Source organism: Ceratocystis lukuohia (assembly GCF_044167205.1).
Source record: "Ceratocystis lukuohia strain C4212 chromosome Unknown Supercontig6_pilon, whole genome shotgun sequence".
NCBI lineage: Eukaryota > Fungi > Ascomycota > Sordariomycetes > Microascales > Ceratocystidaceae > Ceratocystis > Ceratocystis lukuohia.
In genome coordinates, this window is record NW_027263525.1 from 1999272 (window position 1) to 2015295 (window position 16024).

Sequence of the window (16024 nt, forward strand, 5' to 3'; positions counted from 1 at the left end):
TCCTCCTCCCTCTCCTCTAATCCCCCATTCTGTCCTCTCTTACCGTGCTTTGTCTCTCTCTGTCTGCGGGGCCCATGTTTTTCCTCTGCTGCAGCCCTCAACCAAGACAACCGTAAGTACAATATGGTCATACCATTCAGGTGTGGCTTGTTACTTTTGCTTTCCCTGAATTAGAAGGGAGTTGTCTGTGTTCAACTTCGTTCCGTCGCATGGCGACCGATACGGTCTCCCGTATTTGCCAACACAGTGCATACGAATACAGTCGGAGTACAAGCTCATGTACCTACATACACATGATGCATAAAGACATAGGCTAGATATTGCTATAGCATTGTCAGCACGCTCCATGTATCATTATCCCGCAACTTTCTCCGGCCGCATCTCAGGTGATCAATGTATGCAGATACATCCTTCTTGTGTAAAGTACGTGTTGAGATGACACTTATTTTCCTTCAAGGCCCGCCCTAGAAGTCATCATCATCTACCCTAACATTAGTTTGGTAGCTGCTGTGCAGCGTAGATGCTGTGTCATGCAGAATCAAATCTTATGTGCCGTGTCTATGCTACATTCTGGCCACCTACATTTGTAAATGGGTTTCCGGGGGATGTATGCAAGGGCTTTTGGCTTTTAAGCTGGAATAGAAGCATTTGAATGGTAACCTTGGGGTTTCCCGTTCTGTCGAGCTACGCTGTTGTGTATGTTTATGGATTTGTTTGTCTGTATGGCACTCTCTATGGCAATAGAAAGGTGATGAGCTGCCCTGGTATAGTCCTGTTAAGGAGTGTACAATAATTAGTTGAATACGAAGAGCATAAAAACTCCCGGCTATTATCCCGGCCTGGAATATTTTCGACTTGGTGTCCGCTTTCATTGCATTAGTGGTGTTTCGGTGGAGTTGCTCACGTTGTACCAACACGAAGTTCTATGTTGAAGACCGCAAGGGTTACACAAAAACTAGGGTTCACAGCGCAAAGCAACATGACAGCTGGCTACAGCTGTATAGAGCCTTATCGGAGTGACAGAACTTATCAAAACTTTTTTTGAGATCGCATCGCAAGACCCAAGTTGACGGAAGTCGCAGTCGTTAAGTCTACTCAACTAGTCATAATTTATCTTTATCGTCATTGCCAGCACGTACATAATAATTTCCACAAAAATACACCCTCTCCAGCCGCTTCAAACCTCCACAAAGTCTTTTTCTACCAGTATGTCTACCGCCGACGAGCGCATGCAGTCCGAGGACGTCAGCATGGAGGATGCCCCTCCTGCCATGGAAGTGGCGGCTGAGGAGGCCGAAGAGGCTGAAGAGGAGCTCCCCCAGAGAGTCAGAATTGTAAGTGGATGCCGTCTTGAAAAGGCTTTGAAAGAGTGACGTTGCAGCTAACGGAGGAATAACAGCTACCTGGATCGGACGACCGCGCTGCGTCATTTGAGTTTCTGGATGAGGGACACACTCTGGGCAATGCTCTGCGCTGGGTGATCATGAAGAAGTGAGTTGCTCGAATATGAAGTGTAGACTTCGGTGTGAGGCGTAGGCTAACCGTGTTGTGCTCTAGCCCCGATGTCGAATTCTGTGCGTACGCCATTCCTCACCCTTCTGAGGCCAAGATGAACATTAGAATCCAGACCTATGGTATGTCGAAAGTGACCTACGAATATGCCCCCTCCTACCCATGTAATACGGATATAGATCGGAGACTAAACGAGAAACAGACGGGTTTGCTGTAAATGCTCTGCGCAAGGGCCTGAATGATCTGGCTGAAATGTGCGACGTCATGGCCGACAAGTTCACCAACTCTGTTCAAGGCACGAGAGAATAAGGGAAAAAAAAAACAACTACTGTTTGCGTCAGTACCATGACACTATTACGATGAGACAAACGTACGACAAATATCTCAAAAAATAAGCGACTCATGTATTTCTCCATACCGAGAAACGAAAAAAAAAGAAGAGGGAAGGGGGTGGGGAATAGGGAACTTTTGCTTTTTCTTCATCATCCAAGAGTCACTCATGATATCATAGAGAGCAGTGACTTAGGGCGTTTTAGTTTTCTTTTTAATTTACACACAGGGCTGTTGATTCACGTGCATATGCCATTCATATATACTCCTCGGCTAATATAATGGGACAAAACACTTTCATACAACAGTCGCCAGGACATCGAACTGTAGTAGCTGCTACTATAGCTATGATAATGGCATATACCTTCAAAAAGCTCCGCTGGCAAGGGCTTGACATCAACACAGGTCATTATGTAGATGGGTGGACTGGTACCGTTGTGTTTAGTTACGACCCTAGGCGTGATGTGAGATTAGTATGAACTGCGTCACAGTATCCTTTGCGTAATGGTGATTATGGGTATACACAAGACTTACCTCAAGGAAGCCTGACATGAAGTTTGAGGGCAGGCGGCTATCAGCGCGCCAATTCTCATCCTTGAAGTAGGACATGATGTGAGGGGTTTGCTTCCAAAAGTTCATAGTCTCCTACGGAATAATACAGTTAGAGGATAAGATCAAAATACGGGCCTTTTGCTGTCTTGACTTCACGGCGAGAAACGCGGCTGTACCTGGTATTCGGCGTTGCTTTTTGTCACCAGAACATCAACGTGGTTGATTTTGTTGATAAAGCGGTTCTTCTCAAACTCCTCGCGGATGCGCGTGCGGATGGCAGGCACGGGCTTGGGGACATTGTACATGGTTTGAATGGTTGGGGCCTAGGTTAAGTAGGCCTTGTTAGCGCATGTGTAGAGTATAATGTAATATGGTTTCATGGTTAACAGCACGGGCACATCTTTAACTTCCGCTTGAAGCGTAGTAGAACGAGCCCGGGCTACTTGACTCATGGTATCAGGCCGGCTCCGGGTGACCCCACTCCCATCTTCACTAGCGTATGGTGTTGGTCTCGGGTATAGAAATCGGACATGCTAAAACGTACCGCGCGCATCCAATCGCGATAGGCGTGAATCACACGCAGCTTGGCATCGGACCAGTTGACGGCTGTCGTGAATACGGTTTCTTAGCAAATGCACGCAATGCTATTGGTCGGATAATGGAGGAATTGGTTGGCAAGAAGTTGTTGGTGAAAAAACGAAAAAGAACTCACACTGGCGAACCCGCACAGCTAATTCGGTAGGGAGAACGGCCATGGCGGGGGATTGCAGGGTCTCCGGTGATGGAATTGGAGGGAAAGGACAATTGAGAGTTGAGAGATAACCAACCAGTCTTGGTTGAATTTGAGATTGTCTTGAGCTTCCCGCTTGCCGTTCTGCTTGTGCCAATGAAAGTTCCTGACAAGCACAATGGGAGACCCACCGGAGCTTGATGCTGGCACGTGACAAGTACTGAATCGATCGAGGCTGCGGTTTCTTGGTGCAACAAATATAGCCCCACTTCTATTTTCGAACCAACTCTCAGCCTTGCGACTATATCGAACCTCACTCAAATTGTATACGATATTCTCTGAACAACAACGAACTTCTAGCCTTAATTCTTTAGCCATAGTCTTATCGAAATGCCTCCAATCCGATCTACCAAGAGAAAGGCGCCGCCGGAGGGCTTTAGCGATATTGAAAGCGATCTTTTGATATTCCAGAACAAAATGAAAGACGCGCAAAATAAGCCAACAGCGACCGGCCCCAAGCACCAGGGACAATGGGAGATTTTCCAGATTTCGCATCAGCGAAGCCGGTATGTCTACGACTTGTACTATGAAAAAGAAGCGATCAGCAGGAAACTGTATGACTGGCTATTGAAGAATGGATATGCCGATGCGATGCTGATCGCAAAGTGGAAAAAGCAAGGCTATGAGAAGGTAAGTGAATCGTATCTCTTTCATTGTGGCTTAATACTAACAAGCTGACCATGTTTGCGACAATAGTTATGCTGTCTGCGATGCGTACAAACCAAGGAAACCAATTTCAACTCAACATGTATCTGCCGAGTGCCTCGCGCACAGTTGAAGGAAGATCAAGAAGTCCAATGTGTCAGCTGTGGATGTCACGGCTGTGCATCTAGCGACTAAAAAGAAGACCTGCCTTTGGCTTATGACGAAAACGTGCTACAACATTAATCGGCTCATTTTTATGAAAACCGACATGACCCCTTAGACTGCCGAATTGCTTTTTTTCAAGATACCACGACGAGGATATACATTTTTTGATAAGGAGGGGGGTAAAGGGATGAAGGCGATATGGAATACATCAAGACGCACAAGATGGGTACTGGACTATGAGCGGTTTGGTGAATCCTCTGGAGTTAGGACAGGAGATATTGGCTTGGAATATACACAATTTACATGTATTGATATATGGTTGTATCTATTTCGTGAAGCACGTTTGTATTTGTTTTAAATGCAACATGGCGGGCATTCTGGAGAGAAATAACTGTAACGGATCGTAATGCGTCGTAAGATCATTTTATATATCGTAATGAAGGTGACGGAGTCTCATGTTCTAGAAAACCCTGCACGGCAGCCTCTACCAAACCGGATGTCCCGCGGGACAAACTTGAGTCCGGACATGGCATCGGCTAGATCTTCCATTTCAGTATCGGGAGTTGTCGGTGCGCTCTGAGAGGTTGCATCTGAGGTAGAGCCATCATTGCTCTTGGTACTAGATGACACAGCAGCTTGAAGTCTGTCTTGTGGCTTGTTACGCGAAGATGAAGAGATGGCAGGTTGATCGGGGGTAGGGGTTTCGGCCATAGGAATGTGATTGGCAGAAGCTGTAGTGGCAGTGGCGACAGCTGGTCCAAGAGATGACCGCCGTCGGTAATAGTTACCCTCGTGAAGAAGAGAGTTGCGGCCGTCGATGCCGTCCCGCGTTACTGCAAAAAAGAAGTTTTTGGGGTAGAGATGTTTGTCAATCAGATGCATGCGTCGCTTTTGTGGCGTAGAGCACTTGCGCTCACACGATTCTACAAAGCAAGAAAACTGCATCGCTTGTTAGTATAAGTGCCGTGACAAGAATTGATCATGTGTATGGGGGGGGGGGGGGGGGGGAGGAGGAGGAAGTTATTGTATGACTAACAGTTTTCTCGCCTCTTTCTCTTTTCACAGCTGTGAAAGCATCATGGCACTCTTCAATGTGAACATCTAGAAGATGTTCAGAGGGCAAATTGCGGTGGCATTCGTAGCAACGGTATGAGTGGTCGCGTGCATAATGGGCTTCGTAGTCGTGGTAGCTCCTGAATGACACGGGGTCCTTGTGGGGAGGGAGGCAACATATCATGTTGGATACTGGGCAAGAATCGCCCTTGGGGTTTAGAGGTTCTGAATCTAATTGAACGGCCTTCGATACGGGATATAGAGCGGCTATAGCCCCTTGGTCTGAATAGTGACTGGAGTCTTCTTCAGGATCCCGCGAGCGCTTCATTTGTAATATTTTGTTTAAGCTTGTGTTTTTCCTCCTTACATGTGGTTTGGCGGGTGAGACAATCAAGATGAAGGAAAGAGAAACTGTGCACTGGAATGGAGATGGCGGGGTGAATTGTACCTCAAATAGGAATAAGAAAGACCTGACTGGACAGCACAGGCAAGACGGGAGGCGAGCCTCAGGATTTATTGAAGGTGTAGATAGTCCGAGGACGATAAATAGCACAAGGCCTTGTGAAAGCTGTTAGGTTGGAGTCGGCACACAAGGCTAGAATATGGATTGTAATAGAGGAGGTTTAGGCCCGAAGGAAGAAGAATGCCGGCTTTGTCGCCCACTGGCGGGCTTGCCAACACTTTTGCGGAAGGAGCGCAAAGCCCCACTTCCAGGGCACAGACCAAACTTTAAAAGTATGGCTCATCACTCCGTAGGGGATATATTAGCCGATTATTAACCATAGATAAGGTAGCACAGATAATCTGACAAGCAGTACGTCATACGGAACAGTCCACATCATGAACACTACAATCAACTATCACCACATTTTCTAGCTGGAATGAACTACTATTGCTTAATTTGGCCACCATATTATATTGCCATGTATCGCATGTATATTTAGCACAGACTTTCTTTGGACTACCTTCTGAATAACCCACATCTACGCCATCAAATTGCGTCTCTCTGCCTCATCTTTCCTCCTTGTCTAGGTTTCTGGATCAAACGCGATCTAGGCTCGTTCATTTGCTGTATCGTATTTTACCGCCGAATTACCCGGGACATCTCATAGGTTACAGCAACGCATCAGATACATGTTGTGTACAAGAACTCTGCGCTATGTCATCGCAAGAACATCCAGCGCGATCTACTGTACTAACTATATCTATGCAATGATTGGCGAGTCTCGAGCTTAAGTAGTTTCTATGTGGTGGGAGATTCTTAGGACTTGCTTCTTTTCACCGGGGCTGCCTGCATGTGCAGCAGCACTCAAATATCTTTCCACCAAAAACTGAAGAGGAACATGTTAGGTACTGGCTCCCATTGTAAATTGTCCTGCGTCTTGGTGGAAGCAGCGGAGTGAACTAGCTCAAATTTTACCCGACTGACAGACCTCCATTGAAAGAGCAGAGAGGGATGTTGAATGAAAATGTTGAATAATGCGTGATGCAACATGCCCATAAAAGGGAGCTTATGTGCAGATGAAAACATTGGATTCCAAGCACTCAGAAAGGCTCCGAGAGAACTTTTGAAGAATGCGGAAAAGTTTTTGGCTGCGGTTTTTGACACCGCCTCGAGTAAATCTAAATTCCCACCGGCATCGAATAATGGTCCAGGGTAGTAGGTTGCTTCACTGTCCTGGCGCTGAATCGTCGGCATCCTACGGCAAATAACATTGCTAGGCTTACCAGGCGGGAGTATAGCCCTACTCAAAAGCTCGCTTCTGATGAAGAGTTGCCAGCTGAACTCTTTGCTTTCAATCAGATTTCACTCAATACCTGGAATAATGTCTTGGCTGAAAGGCTAATGGCTAATTGAGACCATTCTCGATGGATAGACTGACTTTCATGTCGGACCTGTATCGTGTGTATAGAAACTGGTACTACCTGCTTTCTTCCAGCTAGATTTTATAGAGTAGATATACTTGATTTTGTATGGATCCCATTGGATAGAAATGAGACGACTCATCTTGAATAAATCTCAATCCAGATTGAACATACGACAAATTATACTCTTGTCTCATATGACAAATAGAAATTAATCTAGTACTACACTTAATGGGAATTGCTCAACTCTGGTTTGGTGAGGATATGCTAGGTGCTATCTGTGAGGGAGTGGCGATACTTGAGGTACTTGGACTATCCCGCCTAGATAATCGAATCCGGGTTTGAGTGTTAACCTATTACTTGACCTGAGCTCCAGTGTATCTTTTTCTTCAGGGTAGCAAGAACAAGGGCCCTCGTCATTTTCTTCTTCCCCCTCTGACTTTGGAGCAATAGGCACTTGGCTTATTTCCATAGTATTCTGGAGTTGTGTAGATCCATTGTCACACGCCGAATATGAAAGACACTGTAAACACATGGTAGACTTTTTACGTGAGATGGGGTAAGAAAGAAAAAGCCGCCCTCCTATTCCTCTTTCTTCCTTTTGATAATCAAGGCATGAGGATCTATCATTGAAGAACTGGATAATGTCCCAAGATTCAAGGCTTCAATGGCTTGTCACACACGACGTCAATGTAGGGTTATTAGGGTCTATGTAGCATTCAACCGATAATTCGCCGAGTGAAATGGAAACCTTATGTGTGAATAGCACTTCTTGGGGAGCTTGTCTTGGGAGCTTTGGTCTTTCAACACAACAAGTGGTAGGCTTGGGGTGACAAGAATTCCTTGTCGAGTCGAGACCACCTTATCTGGGGCTGGCTATTTTTCTGCCTAAGTTTATTCTAATTTTATCATTTTTCTTATTTTTCTTTTCCCTTTTGGTTGACCACTTCATTTTTTCGGCCATCGCAAAAAACGCTGGTTGCGGCTCTATGATTGGCTGCATCACCTACCACTACAAAAAATAGTGGCAGCCTCGTCATCGACGTTTTTTTTTTCAGGCTTGCCTGATGAGATTTTCAAACCCACGGCACGTGTTTGTTGGCTGGCTACACCTACCACTAACCCATGATTTCGCATCTGCTTGCTGTCTTTGATCTCTGACGCGTTCAACCGAAAGCCTATAATCCGCAATCTGCACGCTACTGCACTCACTCATAGTATTGCAACTTCGAGTGCCTGCGGCGTATTCTCGCCTCTGACTTCACTCTCCTACCATACTCACCCACCATCACCTTCAGCGTTGGTTTCTTTGTTGTGCCGTGATCTCGCACTCTTTGTTGTCTCTTTGCCCTCCTCCCCCCACACCCTTCTACCTTTCTCTTCCGCTGGACCTTTTCTGCCTTATGCTGCTTGGTTTTGGGCTTCTTCATGATCCGGTCTCTCGTCATTCTCTCTCTTTCTCTCGACCACAGTGCTGATACTGGCCAATGCATTGTCTTGCCAGCCAGAGTTCACCGAGAATAAGACCTAATATTTGGCAATTCAGGCCGGCTTTGGATTATGGATTCTCGACGTCTCTGCTTTTGCTGCCTTGACGCTTTCCAGCACTACAACAACTACTGACTGCTCGCTCACCATTACATCACTAGTACTGCCTTCAAAAGTAGGGTGGTTGCTGATGTCGTTGTTCTGTTCAGTCACATTCTTGTCTGCTTGATGATACTTCCTTTTTGAAGAATAAAGAAAAATCTTCGCCTTTTTTATATCTGGGACACACCAACCCTTGCCTTATCTCGGCGCGTTCCTTTCCTCTTACTTATCCCAACCATCTTATCCGTCTCTTTCATAGAGGCCTCTCTTGTTGCTGCTTCCCCCAACGTTGTGTCATCTACGATGCCTACCGTAGTTGAAAATGCCGAGGTGGCGCTTGCCTGGAAGTATGTCTATATCTCCTAACTATATCGTCTTCTATCATAACCCGCTGGTTCTGTCTGCTAACCACCAACTTGATACAGGGAGGCTTGCAAGCTCCGCAAGAGCCTAGTCAAGCACATTGATCGTCTTATCGAGTCTAATGCCACAGCGAATGATAAGAAGACTTTCGACAAGGTTGAAGACTATGTTGCCAAGTGAGTAGCATTTGAGAGTCTCTTCAACACATGCCAATTCTGGCCAAGTTCTGACCTTCTCCTTCTCTAGGTTCCGCCTGTCTTGCATGCAAATAATCTTTGCTGATTTTGTCTACGCTACGGAAAACCATGTTCAACGTGATCTTTGGGAAGCCCAGCTCCATGTCAGCAAGCTTTACCGTGCTGTGATTCGCGAATCCAGAGGCCAGCATGTTGCGCTGCGTAGAATTGAAAAGCGCTACGCCGGATTTCTCAACCTGTGCCAACTCTTTTACGAGGGCTATGTTCAACGGTTGGCAACGGCGTATGAGCTCCCTGTCCTGGCTAATATCGCCCACCGTCTTAATCCCAACCCTAACGACAAGAGCCTTGGTGGCATGATCCAGCCTAGTGATCTCCCCAAGGAACTCCTAGAAATGGTTATTGCTGCCTGTCACGATGCCCTCATTGCCCTCGGCGACCTCGCCCGATACCACCTCAAACTCAAGGGGAAAATGAACCTCTATGAATCTGCCGTTTCTTTCTATAGTCTGGCTAACGATCTCAACCCCGCCATTTCCCATGGACACCATGGCATTGGACTTGCCAGTGTTGAAGTGAGCAAGCACTTCCTGGTGGTATATCACATGTACCGTGCTGTTGTCGCTCAGGAACCCCACCCCAACGCTATGAACAACTTGGCTACTGAGTTCTCTCACCTCAGAGATCCAAATGCCTCCCTTGCTACCAAAGATCCTTCTCCTCAGCAAGTTCTTGAAATCATCTTTGTTCGTCTCCACGCTTACTTTTTTGTTGGAAATGAAATGCCTAAACGCGACGAACTTGAGCAAGCTTTCTTTCGCCGTTTGGAAGAGGTGCTACTGACCATTAAGCCAGACGAATTTTCGAATATTCTCTGTATGGCTATTGTCAATATTAGCGCCTGCGCTGTTGCCAAAGAAAAATGTAGGTCTGAATTTGCATCATTTTCCTGAATCTCTACCCACTAACAGTTTACTAGTATCTGAACCAAAAGCGAAGCCCCTTTTCTACCAATATGTGTCCGCTTTTAACTTGCGTTTTGCCGGTTACTTTGCCTGGATTTTCACTCGCCGTATGTATGAGACATACAACCTTGGCACTTCCTCTAGCAGTGGTAAACCCCAGCTTGGAGTTGCGAAAGGACGAAAAGAGCCTTTTGTGCTTGACCATATTGCCGATATGAGCTTGCGGGTCCTGAGATTGTACAGTGCTTGGCTGCTTTCCAACCAGAGCGAACTTGCCTCTCAGATTAAATCCTTCGAAAAGGCTATCACTATTTTCATCTGCCAAATGGCTCGAGGCTTGACGACTTTGACTTTCTTCTTCCAGGGCCATCTAGAAAATGCTGCCCATGAATGTGGTGGACACCTTCCTATTAGTAAATATCTACTGGAAGAGGACAACGATATTGTTCAGTGCCCTGCCATGGGTACACCTGCTATCGACAGTATTCTCAAAAATCCCGATACTGAAAAGCCTCGCCAGCCTTTTGCTAACTACCGGAAAAATCGGGAAAACCTCTGGACCGAAACCATTTTCAGAGTTGCTGACATTTTGACTTCGTCTCAAAGATACACCACTGACCCGACTTTCCCGCTGACATATGCCGTTCTTCCTGGCCGCAAGCTTGCCTATGCTGTTGATGACAAAATTCTCCCTCACGCAAAGGACTTTGATCTCGGTACCGGGCCTAGCTCTAAGTTCCCTGTCTGTGTTTCTGCCATTGAAGAGCTGGCTCCCTCTCAGCCTACTACCCCGATGAACAAAGACGTGGAGACGATGGAACCAGAGCCTGAAAAGATTCATTCTGGAAAGCCTGCCAAGTCTTCGGAATCCTTACCTTCCCCCAAGACTGGCAATTTAGAGCTTGCCCCGAAAGAAACAATTGTATCGGTGCAGAAGGAGATGAAACCCAAGGAACTTCCTTCTCTCAGTATCCGAACTCAAGTTGCTCCAATCCCTGCTCCCCTGAGTGCTCGCGAGATGTCTTTGTCTCCCATTTTGGCTCCCCCAGCATCTGCACTTGCAGTCTCGCATAGCCATATGATGGACGATAATTCGCAGCCCTACAGCTCTAGCCCCCTGGACGGTTCTCGCAAGATTCCTGCCTTGGAGTGGAGCTCTGTCTACACTCCTAAGCCAGCTGGCGGTGCTTGGAAACAACTCACTGCTGACCAGTATTACAGTGGTCCTCTACGCAGAAGCAGCCAAATGGGTAGTGCTTCGGCCACTGCATCTCCTTTAATTGGCATGCAAAGGGTCTCTACTCCAGCTCAGAATGTAGAGCACCGCCAGCAACTACTGAACACGCTACTTGATGGTGCGGCATCTGGAATCACTCCAGCCTCGTCACCACACTTGACATCCGGCTATCTGCAAAGCATGACCCCCTTTCAGCAGTCGCAGCAGCCAGTAGACCCCCCTCCAGGCTTTGGCAACATCTCAAGCTCTACACCGTTTCTCCACTCTAGCAACATATTCCAAGGCACACCACAGCAGCTTCAGCCACGCAACATGGTTATGGCCTCCCCCACAACCATGACAGGTAGCCAGTTCGAGTCGTACCAGCAACAGCAGCAATACATGCATGCTCGGCAGCAGTATTCTTCCAGCCTTAACGCCACTGAAAACACGACCTCTAATCCTCCACCTGGATTCTCCAGCGGCTCGTATAATCCTCGCTGAAGAGATCCACTTGAGATGGTTTTTTCTTTTTCTACAAGACATGCAAGAAGAATGCTCGCAATTCATAACAGCCTCTGTCGTAATTTGGATAGCACTGCTTAGATAGATGAAGGGTTTATCTGCCACCTGAAGCGGACGGCCTGACATTTCCTAAGAGATCGCTTAGGCATAGGCGGGAGTGGTGCTTGGTCCCTCTGAAATCGATGCTCATCGTGCTTGCTGGTCGTCATCAGATTGATGGACAATTTGGCGTAACAGCTGCTCAAGCCACATTACCTCTGGCACTACGATGGAATCTACAAAGGAAGGAATAAGGGACAGTGATAATCGCTTCTTCCCCTCCTCAATTTGGATGACAAAAAGAAGAATGCATCTTCTTTTTTCTTGTGTTATATTTGTGTGGAGGATATTATGCGTGTTAAAAGAAGTCAAGGTGATATATGGTATGATGTATTTACTTCATCCTCCATTTTACTATAATTCCAAGCGCATGATCCTCAGACTGGTATCTTCCGTTGGATTGTAAGTTGGAATATATTGAATTTGAATAAGCAAGAAAAGAAAACCAATAAATGAACAATATTCGTGCATGTTGCTGTAGTCGTTGTTGAAACCGGTTTGATGCGTCTTTCTTTCCCGCTGACCAACCATTCGTAATGTCGTTTTATGTGATAAACCCAGTGTGCCCAAAACCCTACAACGCCGAAATAATTGGAAAAAGAAAATCTCTCCGTACAGCCTTTTAGCTCATCTTTTGTAGTAATCAAAGTTATTTGTGGTATCATGTTGAGATATGACGTCGAGAAATGAAATAAAAAAAAGGCATCGTGACATGTATAGTGCAGCCACCCCTTAAGCGGAGTAGGTCTTCTTCTCGGTAGGGAACCTACAAGTCATAATTAGTTGGCTAATTGTGCTCGCTGCTTTTTGCTCATATAGAGAGAGGACAGGAAAAGAAAAATAAGGGATAAACTTACGAAGGACCCAGCTCCTGGATGCTCAGACGAGCGAGCCACTGACCCATGTTGACGTTAGTAGCAAGGTCCTTGCCCTGGACCAGTCCAGCAACAAAGCCGCCAGCAAAAGCATCGCCGGCACCATTGGTGTCGTTGATCTTCTCAGACTCAATGGAGTGGACGGGGAACTCTTTGACCTCTTCCTCTCCCTGGATAGCGACGAGAGTAGGCTCAGTGCCTTGGGTAATCACGACAGTGCGCTTGCGCTGGGTGTTAATCTTGGTAGAGTTGGCCAAGGCCTTGGCAATATCAGCACGCGACTTGCCCTCCATGCCGTTAGCGGCACCGTAGGCCTCAATCTCAGTCTCGTTGCAGATGAGATAGTCGACATAGGGGATAGTCTTGCCAACGGGCTCAGAAAAGAACTGGGGAATGAAGGGGGCGGCCAGGTTCAAAACGAAAACCTTGTTAGTAGCAGCGGCGTGCTGGCCCAGCTCCAGAATGGCAGGGGGGCAAACGGTGAAGTGGTAGCCACCGATGTAGAAGAACTCGGCGTTCTCAGCCAGAGCCCAGATCTCGGGGCGCTTCAGATGAGAAATCTCGTAGTGGTTGGCAGCGTTTAGAGCAGTGCACAGCGAGCGGTTGTGGCCGGTGATGACGACACCACAGCGGCCAGTGGGCTCCTTGGGGTCGACACGGTACTCAGTACACAGGCCAGCAGCCTTGGTGGCATCACGCAGGATGGAAGCGTACTTGTCATCACCAACACCACCCAGATAGACAACGCTGTTGGGGGGCAGGATGTACTGAGCGCCACGAGCAGTGTTCTGGGCAGCACCACCAGCAATGAGCTTGGCATCGTAGTTGTTCAGCAGGTCATCATACAGGGCCATGTGGCTTTCCTCGGCCAGAATAGCGTCGTTAGCCTTAAGGTTGTACTTGGCCAGCAGAGCATCGTCACCGAAAGCCTGGATATCTATACAGGGACAGGGAGTGTTAAAAGACTTAAAGATTTTCTTGAATAATGGTGAGATGAGGAGGGGTAGAGGAGTAGGCGGAACGCTGGCGGCGGCTGCATGCAAGTGCATGCAGTGTGTCAAACTCACCCAAGAGAGGGTTTCCAAGAACTAGAAGAGGAAATTCCTTAGTAGTCGACATTTTGAAGGATGGAATAAGCGAAGATATAGAAATAATGAAGAGAAGGAAATATCAACAGATGTTGAGTAAGAGAAGAAGAAAAGAATATAAAAGAGGGAAAAAAAGGAACAAACATTTTCTTGGTGGGGTTACATGCAAACAGCAATTGCCTCCTTTGGTTCTTAGCGGGGTTAATCTTGTTTGCGCCTGCGGTTTCCGAAAAGAAGCGCAAGTCATGATAATGACCAACAATTGATAGTCAATCATGTAATTTTTCGAGTGTAAAAGAGAATCGGCCCTTGTGGATTGATCATACGATGGATATTGTTCAGATTTCCATTACTTCTTAGCTGTAGTCAAGACGAGGAGGGGTGGTCGCAAGCTGAAGAGCTTTAGATTTAAGGAAACCCGTAACTTAGGGTTAGTGACAGTGACCAATTCTTTTTGACGGCATTTAATCTTATTAGCTTCGGTCTGCACAGTACAACGTCTTTTCCTTTGTGTTTTTGGCTTTTTGAACTTTCATTTTGTTTTTTGCCTACCCAATTGCCGTTCATGACAGCAGGACAATCAAGAGGCACATGAATAATGGGAACAGCTGCTACAAGGGGTAGATCCGCAATACTAAAATCCAACCTTTGCCTTTTTGTTTGTCCAAGTTCGTCATAATCATCGCTGCTAGAGCTTTTCCATCGCGCCCATCTAGAAATAAAGGGCCTCAAAAAACAACTAGGAGACGCGAAAAAAGAAATACCCTGAGTACTTTGCCAATCGAGTTACTTTTTTTTTTAACTGTTGTGCAAAGCACGGTCCCAAGATGCAATACCTAACACCGTCCCTATGAACCAGACCCACAAAGAACCTAAGGATGCATTTAGTCCTTGGTCTTCTGGGTACCACGGAGCAGACCTGTTCTCCGGGCAGCAATGAGACCGGCCTTCTGACCCTGGGCGGCGTACCGCGAGATGGTCGAAGCCTTACCAATGTGCTGGTGGTTACCCTGTAATGGGGGTCAGTAAACTGGGATTCAAGTTTTGAGGGACATATTATGAAAAAACTTACACCACCGTGAGGATGGTCAACGGGGTTCATGGCAACACCACGAGTCTTGGGCCAGCAGTTACGCTTGACAGCGAACTTGTGCTTGGCGCGGGAAGCCTCTGCAGGGGAGTTAGTAAGCTGTTAATCAAGTATAGAAAGCCTGTCATGGGGAGAGTTGCATTTGTTTCATAAAATGCTGTTCCCTTCAGGTCTGGGGAGAGGAATAACGTACTCATCAGGGGCTTGTCGGTACGACCACCACCGGCGACAATACCAATCATGGCACGGGCAGAGCTGGTGATGACCTTCTTGGCACCGGAGGGAAGCTTGACACGGGTCTTGCCCTCATCAGCGTTGTGGCCAATGATGGTGACGTAGTTGCCGGAGGTACGGCCCAGAGCACCGCGGTCGCCAGCGCGCTCCTCAACGTTCGAGACAACGGTACCCTCGGGCATGGAGCCCAGGGGCAGGACGTTACCGATGGTAAGCGAAGCCTTCTTGCCGGCGTAGATGAACTGGCCGGTGTACATGCCCTCGTTGGCAATGAAGGTCTCGGTGTGCTGCTTGAACTTGTAGGGGTCACGGAAGACAACCTTGGCCAGGGGGGCACCACGACCGGGCTCGTGGACAATGTCCTTGACGATACCACGGATGTAACCGTGACGCTCAGCGTAGTCAATCTTGCGGAACTGAGCGGGGGCCTTGCGGAGGCGGGTGTTGGCAGCTGCGGAAAAATGCTATGTGAGCAATTGTGTTCTAAACGCATTCAAATTGACATGTAGCTTGTTGCTCTAATGACTGTATAGTGGTAAACCGGGGGTTCCAAGTCTACCAAAAACGGGCTCGATGGGCTATTCGAGAAAATTGTAGCGTTCGATGGATCGTTGGGGAGGTTATAGGAAGAAAATTCGTCGAATGGAGAAAGAGAGGGGGAGAGCCTTACTGAAGATGCTGCCACGGCCCTTCCGCTGGTTGCGAATAACTCTACCCATCTCTGCGGTTTATTGGTATAAAACGAGACGGAAATATGCTGCCAGCAGCAGTTAGAAAAAACAAGATCGTTCGTTGGTTGATACAACAAGAGTATCTCTAGCTATCATAACGGGACTTACCAGCAACGGCTGTTGGTTATCGTCTCCTCG

At 47.2% G+C, this 16024-nt stretch overlaps 7 protein-coding genes across 7 annotated transcripts; 3 read left to right on the top strand and 4 right to left on the bottom strand.

Annotated features, from left to right (window-relative positions):
- Window positions 1-1208: 1208 nt before the first annotated feature.
- On the top strand, window positions 1209-1821 carry HOO65_060472 (DNA-directed RNA polymerases I and III subunit RPAC2; the record flags this gene model as incomplete). Its single annotated transcript, XM_071004076.1, has 4 exons — window positions 1209-1334; window positions 1400-1491; window positions 1558-1634; window positions 1715-1821. The coding sequence occupies 4 exons, from the start codon at window positions 1209-1211 to the stop codon at window positions 1819-1821; spliced, it is 402 nt and encodes a 133-aa protein (XP_070857822.1).
- Window positions 1822-2295: 474 nt separating this feature from the next.
- HOO65_060473 (NADH-ubiquinone oxidoreductase 14.8 kDa subunit) lies at window positions 2296-3149 on the bottom strand (the record flags this gene model as incomplete). Its single annotated transcript, XM_071004025.1, has 5 exons — window positions 2296-2322; window positions 2377-2487; window positions 2571-2717; window positions 2939-3000; window positions 3107-3149. The coding sequence occupies 5 exons, from the start codon at window positions 3147-3149 to the stop codon at window positions 2296-2298; spliced, it is 390 nt and encodes a 129-aa protein (XP_070857823.1).
- Window positions 3150-3514: 365 nt separating this feature from the next.
- On the top strand, window positions 3515-4017 carry HOO65_060474 (Pre-mRNA-splicing factor cwf14; the record flags this gene model as incomplete). The annotated part of the gene is made up of 2 exons (XM_071004083.1): window positions 3515-3814; window positions 3859-4017. 2 exons carry the CDS (start codon window positions 3515-3517, stop codon window positions 4015-4017), a joined length of 459 nt encoding a protein of 152 aa, XP_070857824.1.
- Window positions 4018-4447: 430 nt separating this feature from the next.
- HOO65_060475 (uncharacterized protein) lies at window positions 4448-5231 on the bottom strand (the record flags this gene model as incomplete). Its single annotated transcript, XM_071004039.1, has 2 exons — window positions 4448-4933; window positions 5031-5231. 2 exons carry the CDS (start codon window positions 5229-5231, stop codon window positions 4448-4450), a joined length of 687 nt encoding a protein of 228 aa, XP_070857825.1.
- Window positions 5232-8806: 3575 nt separating this feature from the next.
- Window positions 8807-11748, top strand: HOO65_060476 (Telomerase activating protein Est1; the record flags this gene model as incomplete). Its single annotated transcript, XM_071003667.1, has 4 exons — window positions 8807-8850; window positions 8929-9042; window positions 9113-9987; window positions 10043-11748. The coding sequence occupies 4 exons, from the start codon at window positions 8807-8809 to the stop codon at window positions 11746-11748; spliced, it is 2739 nt and encodes a 912-aa protein (XP_070857826.1).
- Window positions 11749-12600: 852 nt separating this feature from the next.
- On the bottom strand, window positions 12601-13862 carry HOO65_060477 (Adenosine kinase; the record flags this gene model as incomplete). The annotated part of the gene is made up of 3 exons (XM_071003928.1): window positions 12601-12634; window positions 12726-13680; window positions 13811-13862. The coding sequence occupies 3 exons, from the start codon at window positions 13860-13862 to the stop codon at window positions 12601-12603; spliced, it is 1041 nt and encodes a 346-aa protein (XP_070857827.1).
- An 853-nt stretch (window positions 13863-14715) lies between these two features.
- HOO65_060478 (60S ribosomal protein uL2) lies at window positions 14716-15874 on the bottom strand (the record flags this gene model as incomplete). Its single annotated transcript, XM_071003953.1, has 4 exons — window positions 14716-14841; window positions 14904-15001; window positions 15115-15606; window positions 15826-15874. 4 exons carry the CDS (start codon window positions 15872-15874, stop codon window positions 14716-14718), a joined length of 765 nt encoding a protein of 254 aa, XP_070857828.1.
- Window positions 15875-16024: the final 150 nt, after the last annotated feature.